The 25,497-nt window shown below is 43.6% G+C and overlaps 1 protein-coding gene across 6 annotated transcripts in view; it reads right to left on the reverse strand.

The window, feature by feature from the left end:
- The window catches only part of LOC121286718 (receptor-type tyrosine-protein phosphatase delta-like), a 471,126-nt gene that overhangs the window by 261,941 nt on the left and 183,688 nt on the right, over positions 1 to 25,497 (reverse strand). For all 6 annotated transcript variants that reach the window (XM_041203736.1, XM_041203735.1, XM_041203734.1 and 3 more), the window contains 2 exons: positions 16,941 to 17,086; positions 15,241 to 15,382 (listed from right to left, as the gene is read on the reverse strand). In XM_041203736.1, the coding sequence (XP_041059670.1) occupies positions 15,241 to 15,382; positions 16,941 to 17,086 (288 nt within the window). The remainder of the gene's footprint in view (positions 1 to 15,240; positions 15,383 to 16,940; positions 17,087 to 25,497) is intronic.

Here is a 25,497-nt window from a genome sequence, read left to right on the forward strand (position 1 = left end):
ACAGGCCACACGACCAGGAAGTGGTTTCACATCCTTATGTTTCACACCTTCTACAGTATAACTGAAAACTGTCAGCTATAGTCTAATTGCAGGGTCAGGATATTCAATGCTGGGTCAGGAACCCAGCATGGACACATCAGCAACCCCATCACTGCAGCTCTGAGAGAGAGAGGGAGAGAGAGAGACAGAGAGGAAGAGAGAGAGAGAGAGACTGAGAGAGAGAGGCAGAGAGACAGAGACAGAGAGAGAGACAGAGAGACAGAGAGAGAGACCTTGAGACAGAGGGAGACAGAGAGAGAGACAGAGAGAGACAGAGAGAGACAGAGAGAGACAGAGAGAGACAGAGAGAGAGAGACAGACACACACACACACACACACACACACACACACACACACACACACACACACACACAGGGAGAGAGAGACACCAGTTTTGTTTCATTTAAAATGTTGAGCTGCCTAGCCGTGATTATACAGGGGTGATCCCTTCAGGGGTTAGCCAGCGGCCACAGCTGTGGCCCAACAGCCATTAAGGGCTGAGGGGGCCCTTGCATTAACCATCACTGGCCCCCCTCTCCCTCACTTCCATTTTTGGGCACACCACATTGGCCTGGACATGGTCTAGGTCAACATGGGCTGCCTATATTGCCAATGGAAAATCTCAGTATGTGCATCCTCATTAATTTCCCTGAAAGCAGTGGGCAATCCTACCCTGAGCTGCCCTCATTGAAAACAGCTCGGGGCCGGGATGGTAACGAGGAATCCCGACATGGATGCTGGTGGCACAAAATGATGCATCTGCCAGCCTCCGATCTCGGCCCCAAATTATCTGAAAATCTTGCCCCACCCACTCACATGTCTGCATCAGGAAGTTGTGGGATCAAGTCCCATGTCAGGAACTCAAGCAATAAAACAAAAGCAAAATGCGGAGGATGCTGTAACTCCGAAACAGAAGCAGAAGAGATCAATGACATTTGTCTCTTATTATCTCTCAGTGTGTGCTGTCTGGCCTACTGAATATTTCTGGCATTTACCATTTTAGTTTCATACTTAAGCACAATATCTAGACGGGCCACCAATGCAGTACTGAAGAAGTGCTTCATTGTCGGAGGTGCCATCTTTTGGATGAGCTGCTAAACTGAGACCCCGTATACCCTTGTCATGAAGCTATTAATGTATATAATATTATTGGAAAATATTTTTCTTTTAAAAGAGAGGTTTTAGTCTGTTGGTGTGCCTTAATTGGATTACAACCAGCTAGTCTGGGTGCTTTTATCTGTACTAGTTTTGAGATGTAAACAGAGAGGTAGAGTGCATTTGCATTTTTTGAATAGAGCATTCAAGAAGGCGAGTGAACTCTGGCACCTAGCTAGCAGAGACCAAGCAATATGTTTATATTACTAATAAAATTGGTGCTATGAAAGGGGTTTTATTGCTGTAAGAGGCTGGTGATACAATGAGAATTTACATTCAATGAGCTCTGCTAGGTATAACTTCAGCAGTTTTCATGTGTGTAGAGCAGAGGCAATGTAAGATCAAAGTAGCTGTAAGCCTACAACTGCCTCCACAGGAACCAAAGTGAAGGAACTTCATTTTGAATTCGTAAGGTGAAAATGCTTTGTCTGGTGTCTGGTAAAATCTATGGGTTGCTGTTGCCTTAATGGAGATTAGTTTGGGAATTTGTTAAAAGTTATGATAGTAGCCATGTGTAAATATCTAACCTGTGTAAATTAATAAAATGTTTCATTTAGTTTAATGTAAAACCTCTCGAGAACTTGTGTTCTGATTCCTGAATTTTGAGTTGAATCTCAAACATACTACTTAAAAATATAGGTTATAACAGTTGTTTAAAGTTTCTCTCTGGGATTTTTAAATAACTCCGCTTTACCAAAAGGCTGTCCCATAATGCCCTCTCGGATGGATGTAGAAGACTCCAAGATACTTTTTAAAAATGAGCAAGACAGTTCTTTCTGGTAACCTGGCTAATATTTATCTTTCAATGAACATCACTAAAACAAATTATCTGGTTATTATCCCTCTGTTTATATGACCTTGCTGTGCACAAAAGTGGCTGCCAGATTTTGCATATTACAACAGTGTTGACACTTCATTGGTTGTAAAGCACATTGGGATATTGTTGAGGTTGTGAAAGGTGCTTTATGAATGCAAAAATGAAGCTAATTTTTAGTTAGAAGTAAGAAGCTTCTCCATTTGGTTTTATTATAAACATCCTTGCAGCAGTTAGCAGTGTGGGATGCTGCAGGCATCATAAATCCTCACAGGCTTAGGCGGGCTGTCAGTAGATACACGCTGTGAGTGGCTCCTCAGTTTGTTAGATCATGCATTTAAGAAACATCACACATGTACAGAGGCCACACTGAGAGAAAAAACAGCAGACAAGACACTGGAGAAGCTGTGTGAAGATCGGGGCAGGCGGACGCCAGGGGTCAGGCTGCCTAGTTACCCTCTCAGTTAGAGAATGATTTACGCAGGAAGTATTTCAAAAAAAGTCTAAGCATCAAAACAAGTTTGACAAAATAACAGAGGGTGCCCGACACTGAGGTGGCTGATGTACTGGGTTATCACCACCAAGCTACTCCCCCACTGTTGCTAAATTATCAAACTGCTTATTGACATCCAGCACTGGATGAGCAGAAACTTCCTCCAATTAAATATTGGGGATACTGAAGCCATCGTTTTCAGCCCCCGCTCCATTGTTCCCTAGCTACCAACTCCATTCTTCTCTGCAGTAATAGTCTAAGATTAATCCAGTCCGTTTGCAGTCTTGGTGTTATATTTGACCTGAAGATGACGACATAAGGCAGGATTTTTACCTCGTCGGACAGGTGGACTGGCCAATTAATGGGGAGGAGGGTGAGTGCGGAAGTTTGCGCGCACTAAAAGCTTCCTGAAGGCACAGAGCTGCTTCAGGGAGCTGAAGGTTTTTACAAACACAAATAAAAATTTTAAAAATGTTAAAAGCATGTCCCCTCATGCCCTCATATGACTCTGTCACATGGGCAGGGACATGTTATAAATGAGATCCGAACATTTTACTGCATTTTTAATTCCTGGTGGAAACCCCATCCCACTCGTGGATGAGGTTTCTTAAAAAATCCAAAGGCTACCAACCATAAGGTTGGACAGGCAGTGAAAATTTTCATTTAATTATTAATTTAATGGCCTTAATAGGCCTGTTAATTGTCAACGGGCACGCTGCCAACTCCCGCGTGCACCCGCCGACTGAAATATCACGTGAGTGCGCAATGACACTGGGGACATTTGCCCGACGTCATCGCGCGTCATTTTACACTCAAGAAGGTCGGGAACATGCCCACTCGCTCAGCTAAAAATTCTGGTCCGAGCCACAGCATGACTAAGAGCACCTATTTCCACCTTTGTAACATCACCCCATGTCGCTCTTGTCTAAGCTCATCTGCTGTTGAAACCCCATCCATGCCTTTGTTATCTCTAGACTCAACTATTCCAGGGAAATCCTGGCTAGTATCCCCAACTCTACCCTGCATAAACTGGAGGTTATCCAAAACTCTGCTGCTCATGTCTTAATTAGCACCAAGTTCTGTTCCCCTGTCACCCCTGTGCTCACTGACCTACATTGGCTCCTGGTCAAGCAACACCTTGATTTTAAAATTCTCATCCTTGTTTCAAACCCCTCCATGGCCTCGCCCCTCCCTATCTCGGTAATCTCCTCCAGCCCCACAATGCTCTGAGATATCTGCCCTCCTCTAATTCTGGCCTTTTCAGCATCTCCGATTTTAATTTCTCCCTTAATGGTGGCCATGCCTACAATTGCCTAGGGCCTAAGCTCTGGAATTTCCTCCCTATCTCTCTTTTCCCTTTCAAAACATACCCCAAACCTACCTCTTTGACAAAACTTTTGGTCATCTGACCTAATATCTCCTTATGTGGCTCCGTGTCATATTTTGATTTGTAACGCTCCAGTGAAGCACCCTAGCACATATTATATAAATAGAAATCATTGCGGTTGTATTTATTTGAATGATGGTGAGCTTTGAGCTTGGTCAGATTATCAGGACCGGCAGTAAACTAGAATCAGGTCCTGTATCCCGATATCATGTGAGACAGCAAAATGAAGGGTCACCTCAGTCTACTCTTGGAGACCTAATGGCGCCAATGACCAGGCTGCCACCTCATCCAGTGAATCATGAAGCTGGGGAAAAGGTGGCACAATGGGTTCACCTTTAGGATATGTGTCTGAATCCAGCTTTGAATGATGAGGTGAGCTGAAAGGGTCTTTGATGAATTTCCTTAGGCCAGGAGTGCAATTCTAGTGTAAAGAGGATGGGAAATCTGGCAGGTTTATGGCCTAAAGACCAGCACATGGTAATTCCTGCTGGAGGATAGGAGTTCTGACTGCCTGTAAATTGCCTGATAAAAGGAGGCATAGCAGGTAAGGTAATGCAACCCATCAGATTATCTGTGCATTCTGAGCACCCAGATTAAATGGAAAGACATAGGTGGGGCAGCACAGGAATTTCCAGGCTCGGGTCACAGCCTCGGAGACCGTGGCTACAGGTAAGCACAATGAAATCAGTCCTCTCATGGATGTGTTGGTGTCTTATTCAACTGGCCATGTTGGCTTGTCTACAGGGAAGCTTGACAATGTCACACTAACTCCTCCCTCCATCCCCCCACCAAAGCAGGCATCCAGGATTTTCCCACAGTACCGTACGAGCTGTAATTATTCAGTGAGATAACTCTGCCGTGACCCAGAAGAGTCTGGCGAGGTTGGCAGCAGAGGTCAGCTGTACACTGGGATTCCTCAGTCCACTCTTGCCACAGTTCGGTGACAGTGCTGAATTTGTGAACTTTGCCCCTCAGGCCTGAGGCGTTAAACTACTCTGGTCACTAGCACTTCTAAATATAACAAAATGAACTATGTAAAACTAAATTTGCTTCCAAAGAACATATTGTGTCATTTCACATAAAGGTTTATTGAGTACCAATGTGTCTGGATGTTCCTCAATGATTTGTCAAGTTCCTGTCAGCTTCTTGACCCTCTCCAGATGGTCTGGGAATGAAAGTCAACTTGCTTCTCATGCAACAACTAGCTGATCTGGCAGCAGCACTGTGAGATCAGCCAATGCTCACTAGATATTGCTTCTCTGCTCATGGTTCAGAGGGTAACCGCACTTGCCGAGGTGGAACCGAGCCTTTTGGACCCAGGGGATCCATGGTGCATTGGCTAATTGAAGCTGGGGCTCAGCCTGGGCTTGGTTGCAGCACCGTCTCCCTCGTCAGAAACGGCATCAGAGTCAAGCCAGCTTTGTCAGGCTCAGGAGCATTTCCTAAAGCTTCCCTGAATGAGACTAGCTAAATCAGAAGAGCTTGGGAATTGAAGCTGGGGACAGCCCAAGATAAGGGAAAACCTTATTAATCATCTGGGGAAGTTTGTGATGGATTTATATGAAAGGAGTGCCACTTCTGGGCAGATATCCCTGTCATTAACAGAGCTCACAAATACAAAGCTGATACCTTTCAGGAGAGAAACGACATTGAAAGCTTACATCATTATAAGCCCCATATGGTGCTTTTGATATCCACTTATCCATTACCATCAACTACAATTGGGGAAGCCTATGAATAGAGGTTGAGGGTCCCTGCTTACAGGCTTCTCTCCTGAGATGACCTAGATACAAGAGTTAACTCAACAATCCTATATACCATGCAGGGAAGTTGCACTCAAAGGGAGGCTGGGTCAGAACAGGATTATAACATTGCAGTCCTGATTCTCTGATAAAGGTTCCTGCATTCACTGGGAACTTGTGATCACAAAACTAACCCTTTAGTTTATGAAGCCGGATCAACTAAGAGCTGGGAGTGGGGACGCCTGTTGGCTTTTTTGCCTGCAGTCACACAATGCAAAGCTGGTGATTCTGATTGGGAACTGAGATCCTAAGAATGAGACTCTTTGCAGGTTTGCTGTTCTTCAAAATTGTAGCATTGTAATGATTAGCTTCAATCTGGATATTCTCCAGAGCAGACTTTGTGCCTGAGTGGCAGCAAATAGTTCCATCCTAGTCAAGAGAAAGAGCTTAAATCCGAATGAGTGTTTGATAATAAAGCCACGCTCTCAGTCCCCACAAGGTTTGGCTGTGTAAATACTGCAAGCTTAAAATGAGCTGGAATGTAAGACTTATTTTCCCCAGGCAGGTATTTAAATATATATTTCTCAGGTACCTGCACAGTATCCCAAAATGCACTTGGTTCATTTGACTCCTTCAATTTATCAAGCAACATTTTTGTTTCATCTGCAGGGAGCTCAGCTTCTTATTATTTCTTTCCGTTCTTTATTTTATCCCCCACTTCCATCCTTTGCTCTGGCAATGTACACTGGGATCAATTGTGGCAACCAACTTCTGATCAGCTACTTCAGCAGACTGGGGAGCTGGTGCCTTATTGGTCTGTTTGACTTCGGTACTCACTGCCTAAATCTGTGGAGCACTGCCTGAATGTGTAAACTGCATCTATATCTGTTGGATCAGAAACAGGACATTGGATAATTGGATTGAGCAGTTCATGAGACCCAGGTCTCTCAGCCAAAGTCGAGTTTGTTTATAACTGTTGTTTGAATTCAGGGATTGAATTACAGCCTTGAACTCAGTCCCTAGTAACAAGCCTCATTTAGAAAACTCACTATTTCCGCATCTGTGCTACTTTCAACTGATTTTTTTAGAAGGTTTGGGGCCATCAGTGAGCTCCTGAAAATAAGAAGCCAGGGATTGATATCTACAGCACCAATCCTGCAGGCTCACCATCACTGAACTATTTGTGCTTGAAAACAGGGGTATTGAATGTCTAATAAATGTAATCACATCACAATATCATCTGTAATGACATAAGATCAAGCAACAGGGCAGGGTTGCCAACTGTGATTAAGTGTATTTCCGGAGGTTTCATCACATGACTTGCCTCCACGTTCCAGCCATTAGTTTAACTGGAAAGCAATAAGATTCATTACCCAATTGTATGATGCTTGACTGTTAGCCAAACAGCATTTCTTTCTCCCATTATCAATACTTTTATATCTGATAAAGAGAAATGATCAAAGAAAATGACAAAAAAAAATCTTTTTTTAATGTCCTGATGATTTTTCTTGAGGTCTGCACACAGCAGTGTCCTGGAGATTGATCTTGAATTCTTGGAGACTCCAGGCCAATTCTGGAGGATTAACAACATCAGCAACAGGAGAAGTCATACTCAGAGTTATCCAAGAAATAGTGATTGATGAATCACAGCACTGACACTGAAATACAGCTCTCAGGGCCTATCAGGAACATGCCATAACCAAAGCACATGTCTGATATAAAGTTACCAAGGGCTTGGTTACTGGAGCAACACAGCAATAAAAATGGCTGATTTAGGGTCACTATGAATTAGTGCATACTGCTCAAGAACAGCAGGTTCTGATTTAAGTAACAAGGGCCTGGTTATGCATCATTGCAACAATAGATGTCTGACTTAGAGGTACACAAGACCAAGTGACACATAGCTTCGATCATTTGGAGTGGAACTCACTGGTTTTGGTTTATATTTCACTTTGAAATTTAAATGCATTTTCAACCTATCTTGTTCTTTTTGTCATAAGTCTCACTGCTGACATTTTCTTGAGGTAGACAAGTTTGCTAATTCACCATAGCACCAGCACTTGGGATACCCAAGTCCTAGTGATATACCACAATGAAACTTCACACCTAACTTAAGCTTACTCAGGCACTATAGTATCATGTATCTGACCAATTACTAAGCATCATCCAATTCTGCTCAAGAAATACCAATAGAAAATATTGAAATTTATCTCAACATTTTAAGGCAAAGAACAAGAACAAAAAGAATATGAAAGGTAGGAGATCATGAAAATATTCCAGCACAACCTGAAGATACCAACAATAGCTTACATTTATATAGGGTCTTTGAAGTAGTAAAACATTCCAAGGCGACTCACAGGAGTGGAATTAGACAAAAATGACACCAAGCCAAAGAATGAGGCACAAGGCCAGCTGACTAACAGCTTGGTCCAAGAGGTAGATTTTAAGAAGCATTTAGAAAGAAGAAAGAGAGGTAGAGGTGAAAAGTTTAAGGAGGGAGTTCCAGAACTTACAGCTCAGACAACTGAAGGCATGATCGCCAACAGTGGAGTGAGGTAAGTCAGGGGTGCTCAAGAAGCCAGGACTGGAGGGGCACAGAGCTCTTGGGAGCTGTAGGGCTGGAGAGGCTATAGAGGAGTGAGACCATAGAGGGATTTAAACGCAAGGATGGGAATTTTAAATCTCAGCCATTAGTGTACAGGAATTGAGTGTAGGACTGTGAGCACAGGGGTGATGGGCAAATGGGACTTGGTGCATTGACATACAGGCAGCAGGATTTTTGGATGATCTCAAGTTTATGGAGGGTAAGATGATGCATGGCCATGACAGCAATGGAATAATTGGTAATAGCAATAAGAGCATGGAAGAGGGTTTCAGCAGATGGAGGTGGGTTCAGACAGGGCGGAGACGGGTGATGTCGTGGAAGACATCACTATTGATGAATCACAATTATGATTCACTATTAATTCTACTGAAAGAAATAAACAAAGAGGAAAAAAACAGACACTGAAAAACACACAGGGCAGGGTTTTCGGTCGGTTCTCAGTGCTGCTGGGGTGGGGGCGGGAGGAGTGCAAGTGCAAAAGACTGCTTTTGCGCACAGAGGGGGGAACACGCATTGAAAGCTCCCTGAAGGCGGGCAGCTGCCTCAGGGAGCTGAACAATTTTAAAATCAACAATAAAGATTTTCAAAATTTAAAAAAGAAATGTCCCAACATGGGACTCACTCACAATAACATCAGCAGAATAAGAATTCTGCCCAAAAATTCTTATTTATTTTTTATTTAATTGTGGTAATCTCATCCCGACCGTGGATGAGGTTTGTTGAAAAATCAAAAGGCCGTCTGACCGATTTGCCAGCCAACCAACTGTAAGATTGGATGGGCAGCGAGAAATAGGTTTTAGTTAATTGATTAAGGACCTTAATAGGCCTTTTAATTGTTGGCTGGTTCGCTGCCAACTCTCGCACACGCCCACCGACCAAAATATCACGTGCGAGAGGATGCTTGCCTGAAATCATCGCATACTATTTTACGCCCGGTCATGTCAGGGTGCGCGTCTGCCCACGGGATGTAAAATCCTGCCCAGAAGAAAGAAGGTCAGAGCAAAGAGACGAGAATATATTAATGTCACTTGGCTCTTCTTTGTGTCTTGTGATGGACACAGCCTGGTGTTTCCTCATGAGGAGGCAGTTCAAGAAGATGGTTCACACTCCCAGCAGGATTTGTCCAGAGTTGACAGCTCTGCTAACAGATTTAAGAGACCTTTTCTGTGCCCCAGGGGTCACCGATATTTGGCTGTCATTGAATTCCTCAAGGCAGTGGAATTATTTAAAATTCCTATAATCCAACTTCAAGCATAGGAAGTCCTTTTGGAAGTGTAATGTGGAGAAGAACTGCTGTGGTATCCATGCGTAATGCTGTTAGTGATATATTGACAAGGGGCATATTTATGTTGCTGCTACACATTGGGACACCAGCAATTATTCCTCAGTATCTGGCTGTACCTGGTACAGAAAAGCAGAAAATTTCATCGCCACCAGCCACAATTCACAAACCGCTGAACAATATCAAGATAAGCTAATTTTAATTCCAGTCAATACTGCTCATTCAGTGTTAGCAGCAACGCTATGTCAGTTTGCCTCAGCTTATAAGGCTCTCCCCCTGAGTCAGAAGGATATGAGTTCAAGTTCAAATCCTAAGAATTAAGCACTTAATTTTACACTGACATATGGGTGCGAGCACTGAGGGTGCGCTGCCTTGCAGGAGTTGCTGGCCAAGAGTTTCTGCTTTGGGCCCAATTGACAATCTGGGCAGAAACTGAGCTAGTTAAAGAAGTTCTTTTGCTCAGGTTTCTGCTCAAACATATTTGCATATTTCCGAAAGTAATATCTGCCAGGAAGCTTAGCACTTGACAGCATTTTAGAACATGATTTTTAAAAATTACTGCATTAACAAATATTTCTTGATATATTTAAGAACAATAACTTGATACAGTTTTATTAATGCAGGTGAAAATGGGTTTATCACAAAAATTACGCATTGTTAATTAGTGTCTGGTCCACCACCTGTGAGCAATCGGATTATAAATAACTAAAAATGACTTTGAAAAGCTATGCAGAACCATTTGCTAATTATATTGGTGTATAGCAGTCAGTTTCTTAGTAAATTAAAATGATATATTTAAAAGCTTTTAAAACTTGCTAATTAGTGCCCTTTCAGCCATTAAAAAGCCTAATTTTAAGAGCCTCTGAAGGCATGCAAATGGACACAATCAGTAGGAGGTTGCCATGGTGATTAATTCAATCTGTGACTAGTTTTATAGGCGTGGCAGCCTTCTACTGCAATGGTTTTTAAACTAGCGCTAAAGGTTGTGGAAACCCAATTTGTGCTGGACATAATTTGCTCTGGAAATTCCTTGATCTCTTGCGCTGATGCAGTTGATTTCAGATGAATTGCACTGAAAAAAAAAAATTGCAACTCCGTCTGCTGTCTTTTGATGGGGTGTCAATCGGAGCACTGCCTGCTCCACAGGTGGCCATAAGTAAGCTCGGATTTCCAACGCTAACTGGGTGTATCCTGAGGGTTTCATCACAAGATCTCCTGCCTCAAACCTCTCTGTCCCCACACTCCCGCTATTGGCCTATCCTCATAAGATCATAAGGAGTAGGAGTAGAAGTAGGTCATTTGGCCCACTGAACCATCTGGGCATGTTGCCTTCCCATGGCCAACTGGAAAGGGAACAAAATCTTTAATTAGGGCACAATTTTAATTCAAGCAAGACCCATTCACATAGAGTTAAAATTGGGCCTAGTACTTTGTTACCCAGTTGGTTTAATCTTGACTGCTCATGAAACAGCTGTTCTCCCACCTTCAAGATTTTAATAACCTGCAAATGGAAGGGTTCAGAGAAAATGAAAGAACACAATGCTGTTTAATGCCTCTAAGATTTTCCCCTGGCTCGCTTACAGCTGTGTCCTGGTGATTAACCATCTATTCCTAGACACCCCAGGGCAATCCAGGAGGGTTGGCAACCCACTCAGCACAATTTGAATGAAAGCAGGGAGTTTGGCTCATGCCTTGAGGTCAACATTCCTTTCTCAACCACCATTACCCAAAATAGATAACTGGTCATTCATGTTCAATGCCATTTTCACCTACAAAACAACACTAACTGCAATTTTAAAGTAATTTGTTGGTTGTGAGATACTTTGGGATGTTCTGAGGATGTGACAACATGGCGGATAAGTGTTCTTTCTAACTAGAGCCACTTACGTGAGATGGATTGAATGGGCTCACAGTGCTGACAAAGATGCAGAGAAACAACCAAATATTGCTACCTCCCAGGCTGCTGATGCCACAAACTCCCAGGCAACATCCACACCGTTTCCAGTCACAAAAAGAGGTATTGTTCTTCCTCCAAGTCAACCACAGATACTTTTAGGGGAGAAAGGCCTTTACAAATGATGCACACTCGACAGCTAAGCTCACTCGCAGTCCCAGGAAAGTTCCAGATTTGAAGCTCAGCCTGTGCTGAGTTAGCTGGTGCCAGACAAGGTGCTGGTTAAGGTGCTACATTTAGCATTTGTGTCTCTAGGTTTGAAGGGGAAAGATCAGCCAAGAACCTGCTTCTCCTGGAAGTGCAGATGTGTAGAAAATCATTGTGATGCTCTCCATGGAAAAACAGTCTGCCAGCACTTACTGCCCAGGCTTGCACAAAACGAAGAGTCAATCTGCGCGAGGTACCAGGTGTTGACCAGAGGCTGTAAACCTGCATCCCAGCAGCAATCAGCATCTTCTCAAGAGGAGGAAGGGGTGAGGAAACAGTTTTGACTTAATAGCGCAGAGAGCGAGAGAGAGAGCGACAGTGTGAGAATGATTAATAGCTGCAATTCCCTGCACACCTGCTCTCAGGGAGGTTGCCTGCCCCAGGGGATGGTGGGACCCTGAGACAAAGTAAGTGTGAGGAGGCAGACTAGCACTCCACATCGCTGTGTCCCTGTCTCACTGTGAATGTCATGAAAGGGGTTTATTGGACTATGGGTAAACTGTGTAGTGAATAACCTTGGAACTAGCTGCAAAACACAACCTTGAAAACGTCCTTGTGTGAATCACTGGGCGCTGTCATCGACCAAACAGCATCACATAGGGTCATAACACCATCCACAGACCAGACAAGCCCAGAATGTAGCTCAATGTGCCCTTAGGAAGCTGAGAGTTTGCATAGAGAAACACATTTTTAATTAATGCTTTGTTTAAAAAAGACATTAAAGCCACTATATCTTCCCGTAAGACACAAAATGTACTTCCAAAAGGAAAGACAACTGGATAAATCACAATCTGCACATATCAATTTGTCTGTCAGGGGGAGGTGTTACAATATGTGGGATTGAGTGGATTGGCCAGGCTGTAATCCAATCCATGTGCACACAGGAGATTTATTAGCCGCTTCAGTTATTTTCACAGTAGCGGATTATGTGCAACTGGCTAGCATCAAAAATAGTGGCTGCTGTGCTAAATCATTTAGTCTTCCTTGCCAGTTTTCCTTCTTTGGATTGTGGAAGCCTTGAATCCTTGCAGGCAGATGGTTCTATGACATGGCTTTGTCCTCCCGCACCTCAATCAGGTTAGCCAGCCCAGGCAGCAATAGTCTGCAGGCTGTTCAGCTGTGGGAGGTGTCCCTGAGAGGGATCCTTGGCCAACATTTTTCTCTCCTTAAATCAGGATGCTGAGGCCCATTTTAGTAGCTCTACCACCAACTCAGCTTTTTCCTTTCAGAAATTAACTTGAAGGCTCCTGAAACATGAGACCAGTGTATATTTTTAAAGGCATACATTTGCAGGGAGAGAAATAGTTGGGGGAAGATAAGGGGCTTCAGGTTTCAAAGTCCTGGGAGAGTGGAGGTCAGAGAAGGAGACTGTAGAAAGAGGCTTCATTTTGAAAAAAAAGGATCATCACCTTTTTCTCTCCGTCCTATCTTCCTACCCATCCTTCCCATGTGAACTAGTGTCTAGGACAGTACCAGCTTCCATTCGCAGTCTCTACTTAGGCAGCCAGTTCCAGCTGGGCAGTGGGAGCTGGTTGCCTCTGTCCCCTTGCTCCCCTACTTACCTATACCTGAACCAGGGATGAATACATAGATGAACACATTGAATGTTGCCTCAAACACTTCACTCATTGTCATATTATACCAGACCAGGTTAGGGCAACAGATTCTCCTCCCTTAAGGGCAAAGCCAGATGGATTTCTAATGACAATTTCATGGTCACCACATTATGATACTAGCTTTTTGTTCCAAATTTATTTAATTAACTGAATGTAAATTCCTCAGTTGCCATGGTGGGATTTGAATTCATGTCACAGGACCAGTCCTCTGAACTACTTGTCCAGTAATATAACCACTATGCTACCATATCCCTGTTGTGTTTATGTTTGATAACACAGACGCAGTCATTCAATATCCACGATGACACATTTTTCATATGCATACATACAAAAAAACCTCTTTAGCCAGAGTGAGGCAATGTTCAACAGAAACAAAATCCTCCAGGCTGTGTGAGGCCTGTTCCACTAAACAAAGCAGCAGCACATCGATTAAATCAGATGCTCACTGACCCCTATGTGCTGGTGTCAGGATACAAGTGCAGATTATTGACGGCCGTGAGCTTGGCCACTATTCACAGTGCACAGGAATCATGGCCAGTCAAAGAGCAGAGCTGTCAATCAATCGGCGTATTTCGGGCCTTTCAGTTGGTATCTGAGTGTACCCTGTAGTATCTCATTGGGTTGGGTTTGGAAGATCTCAAGGTGCCACCAAGTTAAAAGTACTTTAGGTGCCACAGTGGGTCAAACATTGTACTTATAAAGTGAAGCTGGTGTGTCACATGATAATAAAGTTCTCTATGCTTCTATTCACATTAGCAAAATGTGAACCATCAAATCGCATCAAACCATTATTAAAAAGTGCAATGCAAGTTTTTATAATAAATTTCCCAATCTCCCTCCAAATACATATTATGTTCCTCCTTCTTGACTGTACTGTAACATGGATGTAAAACTTGGACATCTATGAGGGATAGGGGTGTGGATAAATTACCAAAGTCAACTCATATTTAATACCAGCTTTGATTTTGCAATGTGTTTGCAGTTCAGCAAAAGGCTGACGCCATGTAGGTACTATTGCTATTGGTAATAATTCAAACTATTATCATAATCAATTGAAATTTGCAAGACTGGGATCAAAGAAACATTCTGTTAGGTCCAGGTGGTAAGGGATTTGAAACAAAAGAGGGTAAATGGAGTTGAGGTACAGCTCAGTTAATCAAGGGACTGAATGGTCCACTCCTGTTTCTGCTGCACCACTTGCTGTTGATCAGCTGCTAGCTGACATGCGATTGCTAACCTGCTCGCTCTCAAATCGTCAGGCAGCTGTTGCCAATTTCGAGCTGTCTAATAGCTGTTCCCCCCATGCCCCCGCCCCCACCCCCGCCCCCAAACTCCCATGCACTTCATTCGTCACAGTGGCAATGAAATATTCTATGCACGGGTAGGACATTATTAACAACATGTCAACCACAGACATCCTGATATTCAACTCACTGGTTCGAATGAAGGGAAGGAGGTCCCCGCTGTGGTGTCCAACTGTTTGCCTGACCCCATTTTACATGGCTTTATGTCTCAGTTAATGACTCCTGTCTCTGCTCAATCTGGTGCTGATTTTGAAATGCGTCAGGGATGGGAATGGACAGGTTAGCACATCAAATCAGGGTCAACCTAAACATCCCCAGTCCTTCGAATTCCTGCGGACTATAGCAATCTGACCTTGAAATTATCATTTTTTTCCCAATTCCTGAAACTATGACTCTTTTAATTGGTGTAACCAACTTATTTTATGAATGTTACTAATGCAATAAAAATAATACAATAACTACTTACTACAAATGAGCTGTGAATTAACATTTGTAAAAACGTGGTGATTTAAGTGCATTTTTCACAGATTTAAATTCTATAACATTTTGAGTTTACCTCAGTTGTCAATTATTTAATATCTTACAGTCAGCTGATGGTGCTCACATTAATTAACTGCTGTGAGAAGGAGAAACAAGCTTTACCTCTTAGTACGGTGAGCTTAGCCGTCGCGGTTACATCATCAAGTGTATTGGTTGCTTGGCACTCATAAATTGCCTCATCCCGGGGTGTCCGCAAGGGCTGTATCCTTAAGACTGCTCCAGCACCATCGTCAAACTCAATCACCTAAAAGAGTTAAAAAGGTCGAAGGAATTACAGAACAGAAAGAGGCCAATAACCCATCACTCCCTTCTCACCAGCCTACACTGGTTCCCTGTGAGCTCTCAGTCCTTCTCCCTTATTACAGATCGTCTCTTCCACCAAGTGGGAATGACCCTGGGGTGGCTTTTATGTTAAGGGTGGCTACCTGAATGCAGTTTTGTTCCAGGCTAAATTTAGGACTAAAATTAACTTATGCCTCAGGAAGGGAAAGACTAAACGTTGAGCCCAAGGCCAAACTAAAACCAAAATTAACATTATTCTCAAATTAAAGTACTGAGGTTCACCAACACCTCAGTGAAATAGGGCAACAAAACCAGTAAGACTCTGGATTCCTTCACTCTCAAACTACATTTTGATGCTTTTCTTTCTGCAAATATGAAATTTTTCACCTCGGTGGACACCAGCTATTTCAAATCCCCTCCTCACTGCCTGATAATAAAGCCCTGAAGAGGCTCCTGCAATAACAATTCAGCCCCATGATAATAGACTGTTGCCATGGGAGCCATCCCAGAACCTCAAGACCAGGGAAGGGCTCAGTGCCGGCTTCCAGCCAGTCCAAAGTTGATTTTTGTTGAGACGTGCTGGGACACCTCCCAACTGGTGGCGCACGGAATTATCTAGCATTGAAGAGACCTGGCGGGATAGGTAGGTGGTGAGAAAAATCAAGACTTTTCAAAGAGACAGCTAATATTTTTTGATCTATTTTTGTGGGTTTGGAGACAAAATGGTGAAAGATTTTGAAATGAGCTCCCTCAAATCTTCTTCTTTGTTAAAGCATTATAGGTGAATCCATAGATAAAAACAAAAAAACAAAAAACTGGGGATGCTGGAAATCCAAAACAAAAACAGAATTATCTGGAAAAACTCAGCAGGTCTGGCAGCATCGGCGGAGAAGAAAAGAGTTGACATTTCGAGTCCTCATGACCCTTCAACAGAACAGAATCCTTCTTTGTTGAAGGGTCATGAGGACTTGAAACCTCAACTCTTTTCTTCATAGGTGAATCCATGCCTGAATGTTCTGCTGTAGGATGACCTGAGTTTACCAATAGCAACAACACCATTGGTGACCATATCTTGAGCTCTGGAATTCCCTCCCTACACCTATGTCCCTCTACCTTGCTTTCCTCCTTTGAGACACACCTTACCTCTTTGACCAAGGCTTTGGTCACTTGCCCTAATATCTCCTTTTGTGATTCGGTGTCATATTTTGTTTTGTAATGCTCCTGTGCAGCGCCTTGGGACCTCTCATTACATTAAAGGCACTATATAAATATAAGTGATTTTTTCCTCTGTTGAGATTCTACCCTGGTTTTCACAAGTTGATCTCTAGGGCTCAGGCTAGTAATCTTTGCCACATAAGCTACAGGGGAAAGCAGTCTGTTTGGGTGGATTTGAACTCCAGTATTTGAGCTGAAGAAATATTGTCTTAGCTGACTGCATGTATTACATCCTGGGATCATTACTGACTGCTTCATACCTATATGTGCCAGAAATCAACCACTAACCAGACCACATAACGTACCTCAAAACGCTGGGAGCTCACTCGCTTTCCTTTTTTGTTCCATGTAACTCGAGGTTTGGGGGATCCTGTAGCCTGACAGACAAATGATGCCACTCCACCTGAAACACCAATCTGGTCACTGGGAACTTTCATGAACCTTGGAGGAGCTGCAGGAAAAGAAAAGGGAAAAGTATCAGTAAGTGGAAGGATGGATTCATTCAAACGGATCAGTCCAAATCACTAATGATCTTAGACCCACATCTCTCATATTTCCTTTCGGCACAACCAATCTTGACAGCCCAACAAAACAACACAGGAAGATAAAAGAGGCTAGACATTCTGATGAAGCCATTTTCGTCGCTACCTTCAGAGCCATTTTTTCCTGATCATTAATGGCCCAGGTTAGGCAAATCATATGGACCTTCTCCAGGTAGAAAAGATGCACCAGCTGGAAATTCAGGTTACAATTTTTACATTTTTGCACAGGTGCTGGTGCAAACCAAGGATCTACCCAGCAAAATAAATGGAAGCGACTCCGAGCAAAATAGAGAAGGGACTCCCAGAACATTACACGAGGGAGCCCTAGCACACTACACAGGAGATTCCCAATACACTACTCAGTCTTTCCAAAGGACATTTGTGAAGCAGCTGGGGTTTACAACAGCTTGCTGGTGTCGTATATTAGCTTTTCATTCCAGATTTATTACAAAATAATATTTTTTATTATTCATTTTTATGGGATATGGGTATCACTGGCTAGGCCAGCATTCATTGCCCATCCCTAATTGCCCTTGAGAAGGTGGTGGTGAGTTGCCTTCTTGAATCACTGCAATCCACGTGGCGTAGGTGCACCCACAGTGCGGATATAGGGCGAGTTCACAGATATTGACGCAATTAAGGTGAAGAAACGGCAATATATTTCCAACTCAGGATGTTGAGTGCTTTGCGGAGTGAAATTTCAGATGGTAGTGTTCCCATCTATCTGCTGCCCTTGTCCTTCTAGATGGTAGTTGTCATGGGTTTGGAAGGTGCTGCCTAATGAGCCTTGGTGAGTTTCTGCAGTGCATCTGGTAGATTGTACACAGTGCTGCTACTGTGCGTTGGTGATGGAGGGAGTGAATGTTTGTGGATGCAGTGCCTATCAAGCGGTCTGCTTTGTCCTGATGGTGTCGAGCTTCTTGAGTGTTGTAGGAGCTGCACTCATCCAGGAAAATGGAGAGTATTCTATCACACTCCTGACTTGTGCCTTGTAGATGGTGAACAGGCTTTGGGGAGTTAGAAGGTGAGTTAATTGCCGCAAGTTCCTAGCCTCTGACCTGCTCTTGTAGTCACAGTATTTATATGACTAGTCCAGTTCAGTTTCCGGTCAATGGTAACCCCCAGGATGTTGATAGTGGGGAATTCAGCGATGGCAATACCATTGAATGTCAAGGGGCGATGGTTAGATTCTCTCTTGCTGGAGATGGTCATTGACTGGTACTTGTGTTTGGCAAGCGTTACTTGCCACTTGTCAGTCCAAGCCTGGACATTGCCCAGGTCTTGCTGCATCTAGACATGGATTGCTTCAGTATCTGAGGAGTCACGAATGGTGCTGAACATTGTGCAATCATCAGCGAATAGCCCACTTCTGACCTTGTGACGGAAGGAAGGTCATTGATGAAGCAGCTGAAGATGGTTGGGCTGAGGACACTACCCTAAGGAACTCGTGCAATTATGTCCTGGAACTGAGGTGATTGCCCTCTAACAACCATGACTATCTTCCTTTATGCTAGGTATGACTCCAATGAGTGGAGAGTTTCCCCTCGATTCCCATTGACTCCAGTTTTGTTAGGGCTCCTTATTGCCACATTTGGTCAAATACGACCTTGATGTCGAGGGCAGTCACTCTCACACACCTCTTGAGTTCAGCTCTTTTGTCCATGTTTTAACCAAGGCTGTAATGAGGTCAGGAGCTGAGTGACCCTGGCGGAACCTAAACCGAAAGTCAGTAAGCAGGTTATTGCTAAGCAAGTGCCACTTGATTGCACTGTTATTGGCCCCTTCTATTACCTTACCGACAATAGAGAGTAGACTGATGGGGTTTTAACTGGCTGGGTTGGATTCATCCTGCTTTTTGTGTACAGGACGTACCTGGGCAACTTTCCACATAGCCAGGTAGATGCCAGTGTTGTAACTGGAACAACTTTGCTAGGGGCACGGCAAGTTCTGGAGCACAAATCTTCAGTACTATTTACCATATATAATGATGTAGAAATCAATTTCATGTAAAAGTTGACCCAAAGATCTTTCAGAAATGAAGACCCAAAATTTATGAAGCAAAGTGTAATCTTGGAGATGCTAATGATTCAATTTCATTGTTAATGTATATAGTTCATACTGTTATAAAATAAATAAATGTTCGGTAACATTTTGATAATTTGATAATTCAGAACATTTGGATAATATAGGCAATTAGATAACATTTATGTCTCTCCTTTGATCCATTAAAACACTTGCATCAGTATTAAATGGTTAATAAACTGCAAACTTTGCCACACACCCTTCTGGCAGTAAAGCTGAAATATTTTAGTTCAGCAGCTGTACATAGGTTTTCTGCATTATGGTGACTTTTACCAGTGGCCCTGGCCATGGGCCCATATGCCCATGTGTTAATCCATCCCTGCTGTTGAGACTCTCTTCTTGTCAGGTTCTCAACTCTCCAATATTGTCTTGGAGTCTCCAAAAATTAAAGATTAATCTCCAGGACGCTGTACAGAGCCACTTTATAGGGCACGAAAAAATGTTTTATTTTCCATTTTCTTTGAATGATTTAATTTATTTGTTAATAAAATTTCAGAACTGGGAAAGAAGTTTGTTTGAGTGACAGTCAAGGATCATCATCCAACAAAGACTCTGTTCTCTTTTCAAATTGGTGTGGGAGGGGTTGGTGGGGCAGGAGGGAATAAATGTCAGGCAGAAGAGTGGAAGGTTGAAAGTCATATGATAAAACATCCAGGGATAGGCTCACCCAGAGTTGGCAACCCTACTCACAAATGGGGGTTTTTTAAGAAATTTGTTCATGGGATGTGAGCTTCGCTGACTAGCCGAGCTTTTATTGCCCATCCCTAACTGCCCTTGAGAAGATGGTGATGCGTTGCCTTCTTGAACTGCTGCAGTCTATGTGGTGTAGATATACCCACAGTGCTATTAGAGAGAGAGTTCCAGGATTTTGATCCAATGACAGTGAAGGAACGGCGATATATTTCCAAGTCAGGATGGTGAGTGGCTTGGAGGGGAGCTTCCAGGTGGTGGTATTCCCATGTATCTGCTGCCCTTGTCCTTCTAGATGGTGGTAGTCATGGGTTTGGAAGGTGCAGTCTAAGGAGGCTTGATGAGTTACTGCAGTGCATCTTGTAGATGGTACACACTGCTGCTACTGTGCGTCGGTGGTGGAGGGAGGAAACGTTTGTGGATGGGGTGCCAATCAAGCGGTCTGCTTTGTCCTGGATGATGTCAAGTTTTTTTGAGTGTAGCTGGGGATTCAGTGATGATAATGCCATTGAAAGCCAAGGGTTGATGGTTAGATTCTCTCTTGTTGGAGATGGTCATTGCCTGACACTTGTATGGCGCGAATGTTACTTGCCACTTGTCTGTCCAAGCCTGGATGTTGACCAGGTCTTGCTGCATTTGGACATGGACTGCTTCAGTGTCTGAGGAGTCGCAAATGGTGCTGAACATTATGCAATCATCAGTGAACATCCCCACTTCTGACCTTATGATGGAGGGAAGGTCATTGATGAAGCAGCTGAAGATGGTTGGGCCTAGGACACTACCCTGAGGTATGCCTGCAGTGATGCCCTGGATGAAGACAAGGGAGGGGGTCCATCTGCCAGCTGGAGAGCCGGCATGAACCCCAATTTGCCTCCTTTGGCGGAGTAAGTAACAACCAGGCACTTAACTGAGCAGTGGCAGGCCTGCCCCAGGATCAAGGACCCCAGAGGCAGAAATCTCGCCTCCCAAAAGCTGCCGGCCTTGTGCATTGCTTGGCAGCGCCTCTGGGGAGCAGTGGCAGCTACTAGCAATGTGCCTATCCGACATCCAGAATCACTGAGGGTCCTATGCCATAGTTGAATGATGGCAAGATGGGGGCAGGGAAGTGGGTCTCAGTGGCCCCATCTTTCCCATTTCCAAATCCCTTGGTCAAGACACTGAGTGCCTTTGAACAAGAGACGACCCCAAGGAAGCCTGCAAGCAAACCCCTTCACAGTTTTATGAGCTTCCCACATGGTGAGTCCCTACCTGCTGGGTGAATACCAGTGGTGGCAGGATGAGGCCCTTAACTGGGTAGTAATTGCCCATAGAAGGGCCTTAATTGGCAGCAGGGCAGTATCATCTTTGGGGCAGAGGTGGGAAGGTGGGAAGCTGGCGGTGTCCCCTCCCACCACCCTTCCACCTGATTTAATGCTCCCCCACCACCAAACATGCCTTAGGAGAGGGAATTGCATCCCACCCCATGAAGTAAGACCATTGAGTTAACACACGACCATTTTACAAGCATCAAGATGGAGGAGGACAGTGGCAGGATGCTGAACTTTAATGTTGGGAGTAACAAATGCTTTTAGGTTATTGTTAATTCTGTTGCCCCCCTCCACAGATGTTGCCTGACCACTGAATATTTGCAGCTTTTTCCATTTTTATTCGAGGTTAAGGCTCAGCACAAGTCAGACGTCAGGCCCGATTACAACCTTACCCCTCTCCCATCACCAGTACTTATTACCTGCGCTGTCATAAGGCATCTTATGAGATTTATTCAGCTTTTTGGCAGAGTTTGTTGAACATTGGAAACTTTAGCAATTTAAACAACAAGTATTCAAGAGAAATCAATGGGACCTGAAGAATTATTGGGAGCCTCAGGCTACCTCTTCTGAAATAAAAGCCAGCAGAGCTGACGTACTGAACCATACCATGCTCATAAGTTTACCCTCATTTGACACAACTCTGAAGGAGTCTCTCGGAACACTAACAGTACTTTAGGTGGGCTAAGGAATACAGCAGGAGGTGTGCCTTATTGACCAGAAGCGGTTCTGTCTTTATATTTATGATAATTGTTACAACATAGCCTTTGCTTTTTCAAGGGATCCAGCAAACCCAGAAGATTCGGAGTCTCCATGAAATCAGGATCACCCCAGCCATTCCTCACTTATGAGTGGGAATCCATCACTCCACTTTGCCCAGTTTTTGTCACTTCACCCACCTCAGCCCACTTGCAGCTTAGGACCACATGTCCCTGATGGGTACACGTACTTCGGTACATTATTGAGACATGGAGACTATAAGGTCCCAAGTTCATGGTCTGTGGTGAGTTATCCGATTGCCGAAACATTGGTGGGGTGTGTGACTGGTAGCCACAGCAGTCAGTGTTCCTGCTCATGACTGCTGCCTGGTGGCCTCTGCTAGGTGGCTGCCACGTGACCACAGGGTTGGGCACAGCTGGTTGTGATGATGACACTCACTATCTACGTTCTCATGGAAAGAATTGTCACAAAGAAAGACTTGCATTTTTATAATGCCTTTCACAACTCAAGTTGCCCTAAAGTACTTTACAGTCAATTAAATCCTTTTGGGGTAAAGTCACAGTTGTAATGTAGAAAATACGACAGCCAAATTGCACAAAGCTAGAACCCACAAACGGCAAGGTGATAATGAATAGATAATCTGTTTTAGTGATGGATTTAGTTTGTGGGGTAACTCAGGGGAGAATGCCTCTGCTCTTCCTTAAAATAGTGTCGTGGAATTTTTTAAAGTCAATTTGAGAGCTAGAGTCATCATCTACTTTTTTATCGTTTACAGGGAGACAGTGAACAGCCTGCCGCCCCCTCAAAGGAGCTTCTTTGCTGATAGATATTGAACATCTAATTCTCAGCAAAGCCTTTTAAACTTCCCTTCCCAAGTAGAGCTGCCAATCTACTTCCAGCAATAATTGGCAAAGATTTGGCTCTGAATAACAGCTAGCAGATGCACGCCTCCATTAAATGCTGGTCCAGTCAGCAAGCCAGCCAGCCATCTTGGATGGACTGTAATCCAAGAGTTTATTGACTCCACATGTTGGTAACAGGCCCTGGTTTCCCTGATGAGCCAGACAGAACGATGAATGTGATTGGTTTTTCGCCTCAGACAGGCAAAATGATGAATAAATGCCTCAGTCGTCAATCAGGCAGAAGGATGAATGTGATTGGGCTTCATTGCGTCAGTCAATGTGAGTATGTGAGGAGCATCATGGGACACAGCAACAGCATGCTGTCCTCACTCAAAACTGCTTTATTAAACTTCAAACAGGGTAAACTGTAAGCTTTGAAAACATTGGAATAACAAAGCGTATCTTGATGTCAGGATGTATTTTTGAGCTCACTATTCACACCAGCCAAAGAGGGGTTAATTTCCTCTAATAGCTCTTTGGTTCATTAGTTATTATAAAACCTCTTTGCTATTTTAATGCATGCAGCAAGAAACCATTAAAATAAATGGGATAACCATGTGAAAAACTCGCAAAAATGAAACTTTATGGATATACTTTATGTATTGACTATTGTGCTACTGTTGGAAGTTTAACTGTGTGCTGTAACCCTAATCTTGGTTTAAGAATTTCAGAAAATCCAGTGAGGAAAGGCCATTCTGCCCACCAATCCTATTCTAGCAAGGCCAGCTTTGTGATAGCTGTATTGTGGATTTCCCTCCTGCACCTCCTGAAGTTTAGGGAACATCAGTTTCTTATCCTGGGGCAGCAGGAGAAGCATTGAGCAAGGTATCACATATCACCATCACAGGTAGAAAGATTGCGGGATCTTTCCCTTGTCTGCATCCTTGTGGCTGGTTAAGCATAGGACCAGGAGTGGCGCCTTCAAGCTTGTTCCAACATTCAATTAAATGGTGTACTCCATTTACCTGCTTTGGTTCCATAACCCTTAATCAATCTCCATTTTGAGATGTTTCATTGGTTTAGCCTCAACAGCCTTTTGGAGAAAGTGTTTCAGATTTCTACCAGCCCTTTGTGTGAAGAAGTGCTTCTTGACATAACCCACCTTGATGGTCCAGCTATAATAAGCAGGCAGAGGTATTAACATTCAAATGGAATCTGGAGATTCCAAATTGTCCCAAGTTTCCCTAAGGTTTGCAACCTGAAATCCTGAACATGTGGGAGACCGAAACAAACCTGGTCAGCAATGTTCAAAGGTCCTAGCCGCACCAGAGGTGAAATGATGTGATTTTCAGGAGTTTAATCTATCACTGTGGAGAAAACAGTGCAGTAATTAGCTGCCACCAAATGTCTTTAACGCACTTTGTGGCATTGTTCATGAGGTCGTCTGGGTCTGTAGCATAGCTGTGATATTTAGTTGCCATTGCTTACTCACTCATTCTCTCTGGGGAAGTGGTCTCATTTGGCAAATCCAGGTCACTTTGTCTAAAATCCTGAGATAAAATGATTGAACCTCTCTTTTGCTTTTAAGACTGCTTCACAATTCTAACAAAGTGTGCAGATATTCACTGGACACACATGCTTTATCAATTACTTTCCCTCTGTCATAAGGTAAGCAGTAGGACTGTTCACTGATAATATTACAACATGCAGCTCCATTCACAGTTCCTCTGATAATGAAGTAGCTCATGCCAGTTTTTAGCAGGAGCTGAATACTGCATCACAGAAGTTCCAGGTAACGTCCATTGGGCCAGTCATATCTCCCTAACGTTGAACATTACTACTATTGCTCACTTTCCCACCATTAGTGTTTTTGTGGAGGGCGAGGGTGTGCGGGAGGCTGGGTACTCTACAGCAAGTGACTCAAATCCTCATCTCTCACAGCTTATCATCTACAAGGTTCAAGTGACGCTCACTCTGATGCGTACAACAACAGTGCTCAAGAGCTCTACACCACTTTGGACAAAGCAAATCATGTGGCAAGATTCCACCCCTGAGAGCATATGTATGTTGATTGTGACTGGCTAAGGAATGATTGCAGAGACATAAGTATGTCTGAACAATAACTGGTTTATTGGATGAACATAACTATATACAGATATACAAGAGTATAAGTGTTACTCAATCTAAGCCACGTGGCCTTCCCCTTCTTGACTCTTACAGCCCCCACCATGGTGTACCCCCCCCCACCGGAAGATGCGGCGAGCCATTAAATCTCCATTCAGTTTGGTGAGACTGTAATATCCCACCAGACGAGAGGGACTATAAAATCCTGGCTTTGGTAATGTGCCTCTTACATCATTATGTGGGGGGTACTGTTTCTCCAGTCCCACACGTTGAACACCCTAATACTACAGATCACTTGATCAGCACCCCTGCTACTCGACTTGACATGCAGCCACTCATCATTGATGTACTGTGGTTACAGTATGTAAATTGAAAGGGTGTTTGATAGCATTTCAGCAAAACTACTTCAACAGCACCTTTCTCCTGTGTGAGCTCTACCATCAAGAGAGCGGCACTGGAGCACCTTCATCTCAAAATTCTGGTCCGAATCACAAAACATTTTGACCTGGACACACATGTTTAAAGCAGAGATTAACAGGTTTTTAAATACCAATGACG

Source organism: Carcharodon carcharias, chromosome 14, assembly GCF_017639515.1.
Source record: "Carcharodon carcharias isolate sCarCar2 chromosome 14, sCarCar2.pri, whole genome shotgun sequence".
Lineage (NCBI taxonomy): Eukaryota > Metazoa > Chordata > Chondrichthyes > Lamniformes > Lamnidae > Carcharodon > Carcharodon carcharias.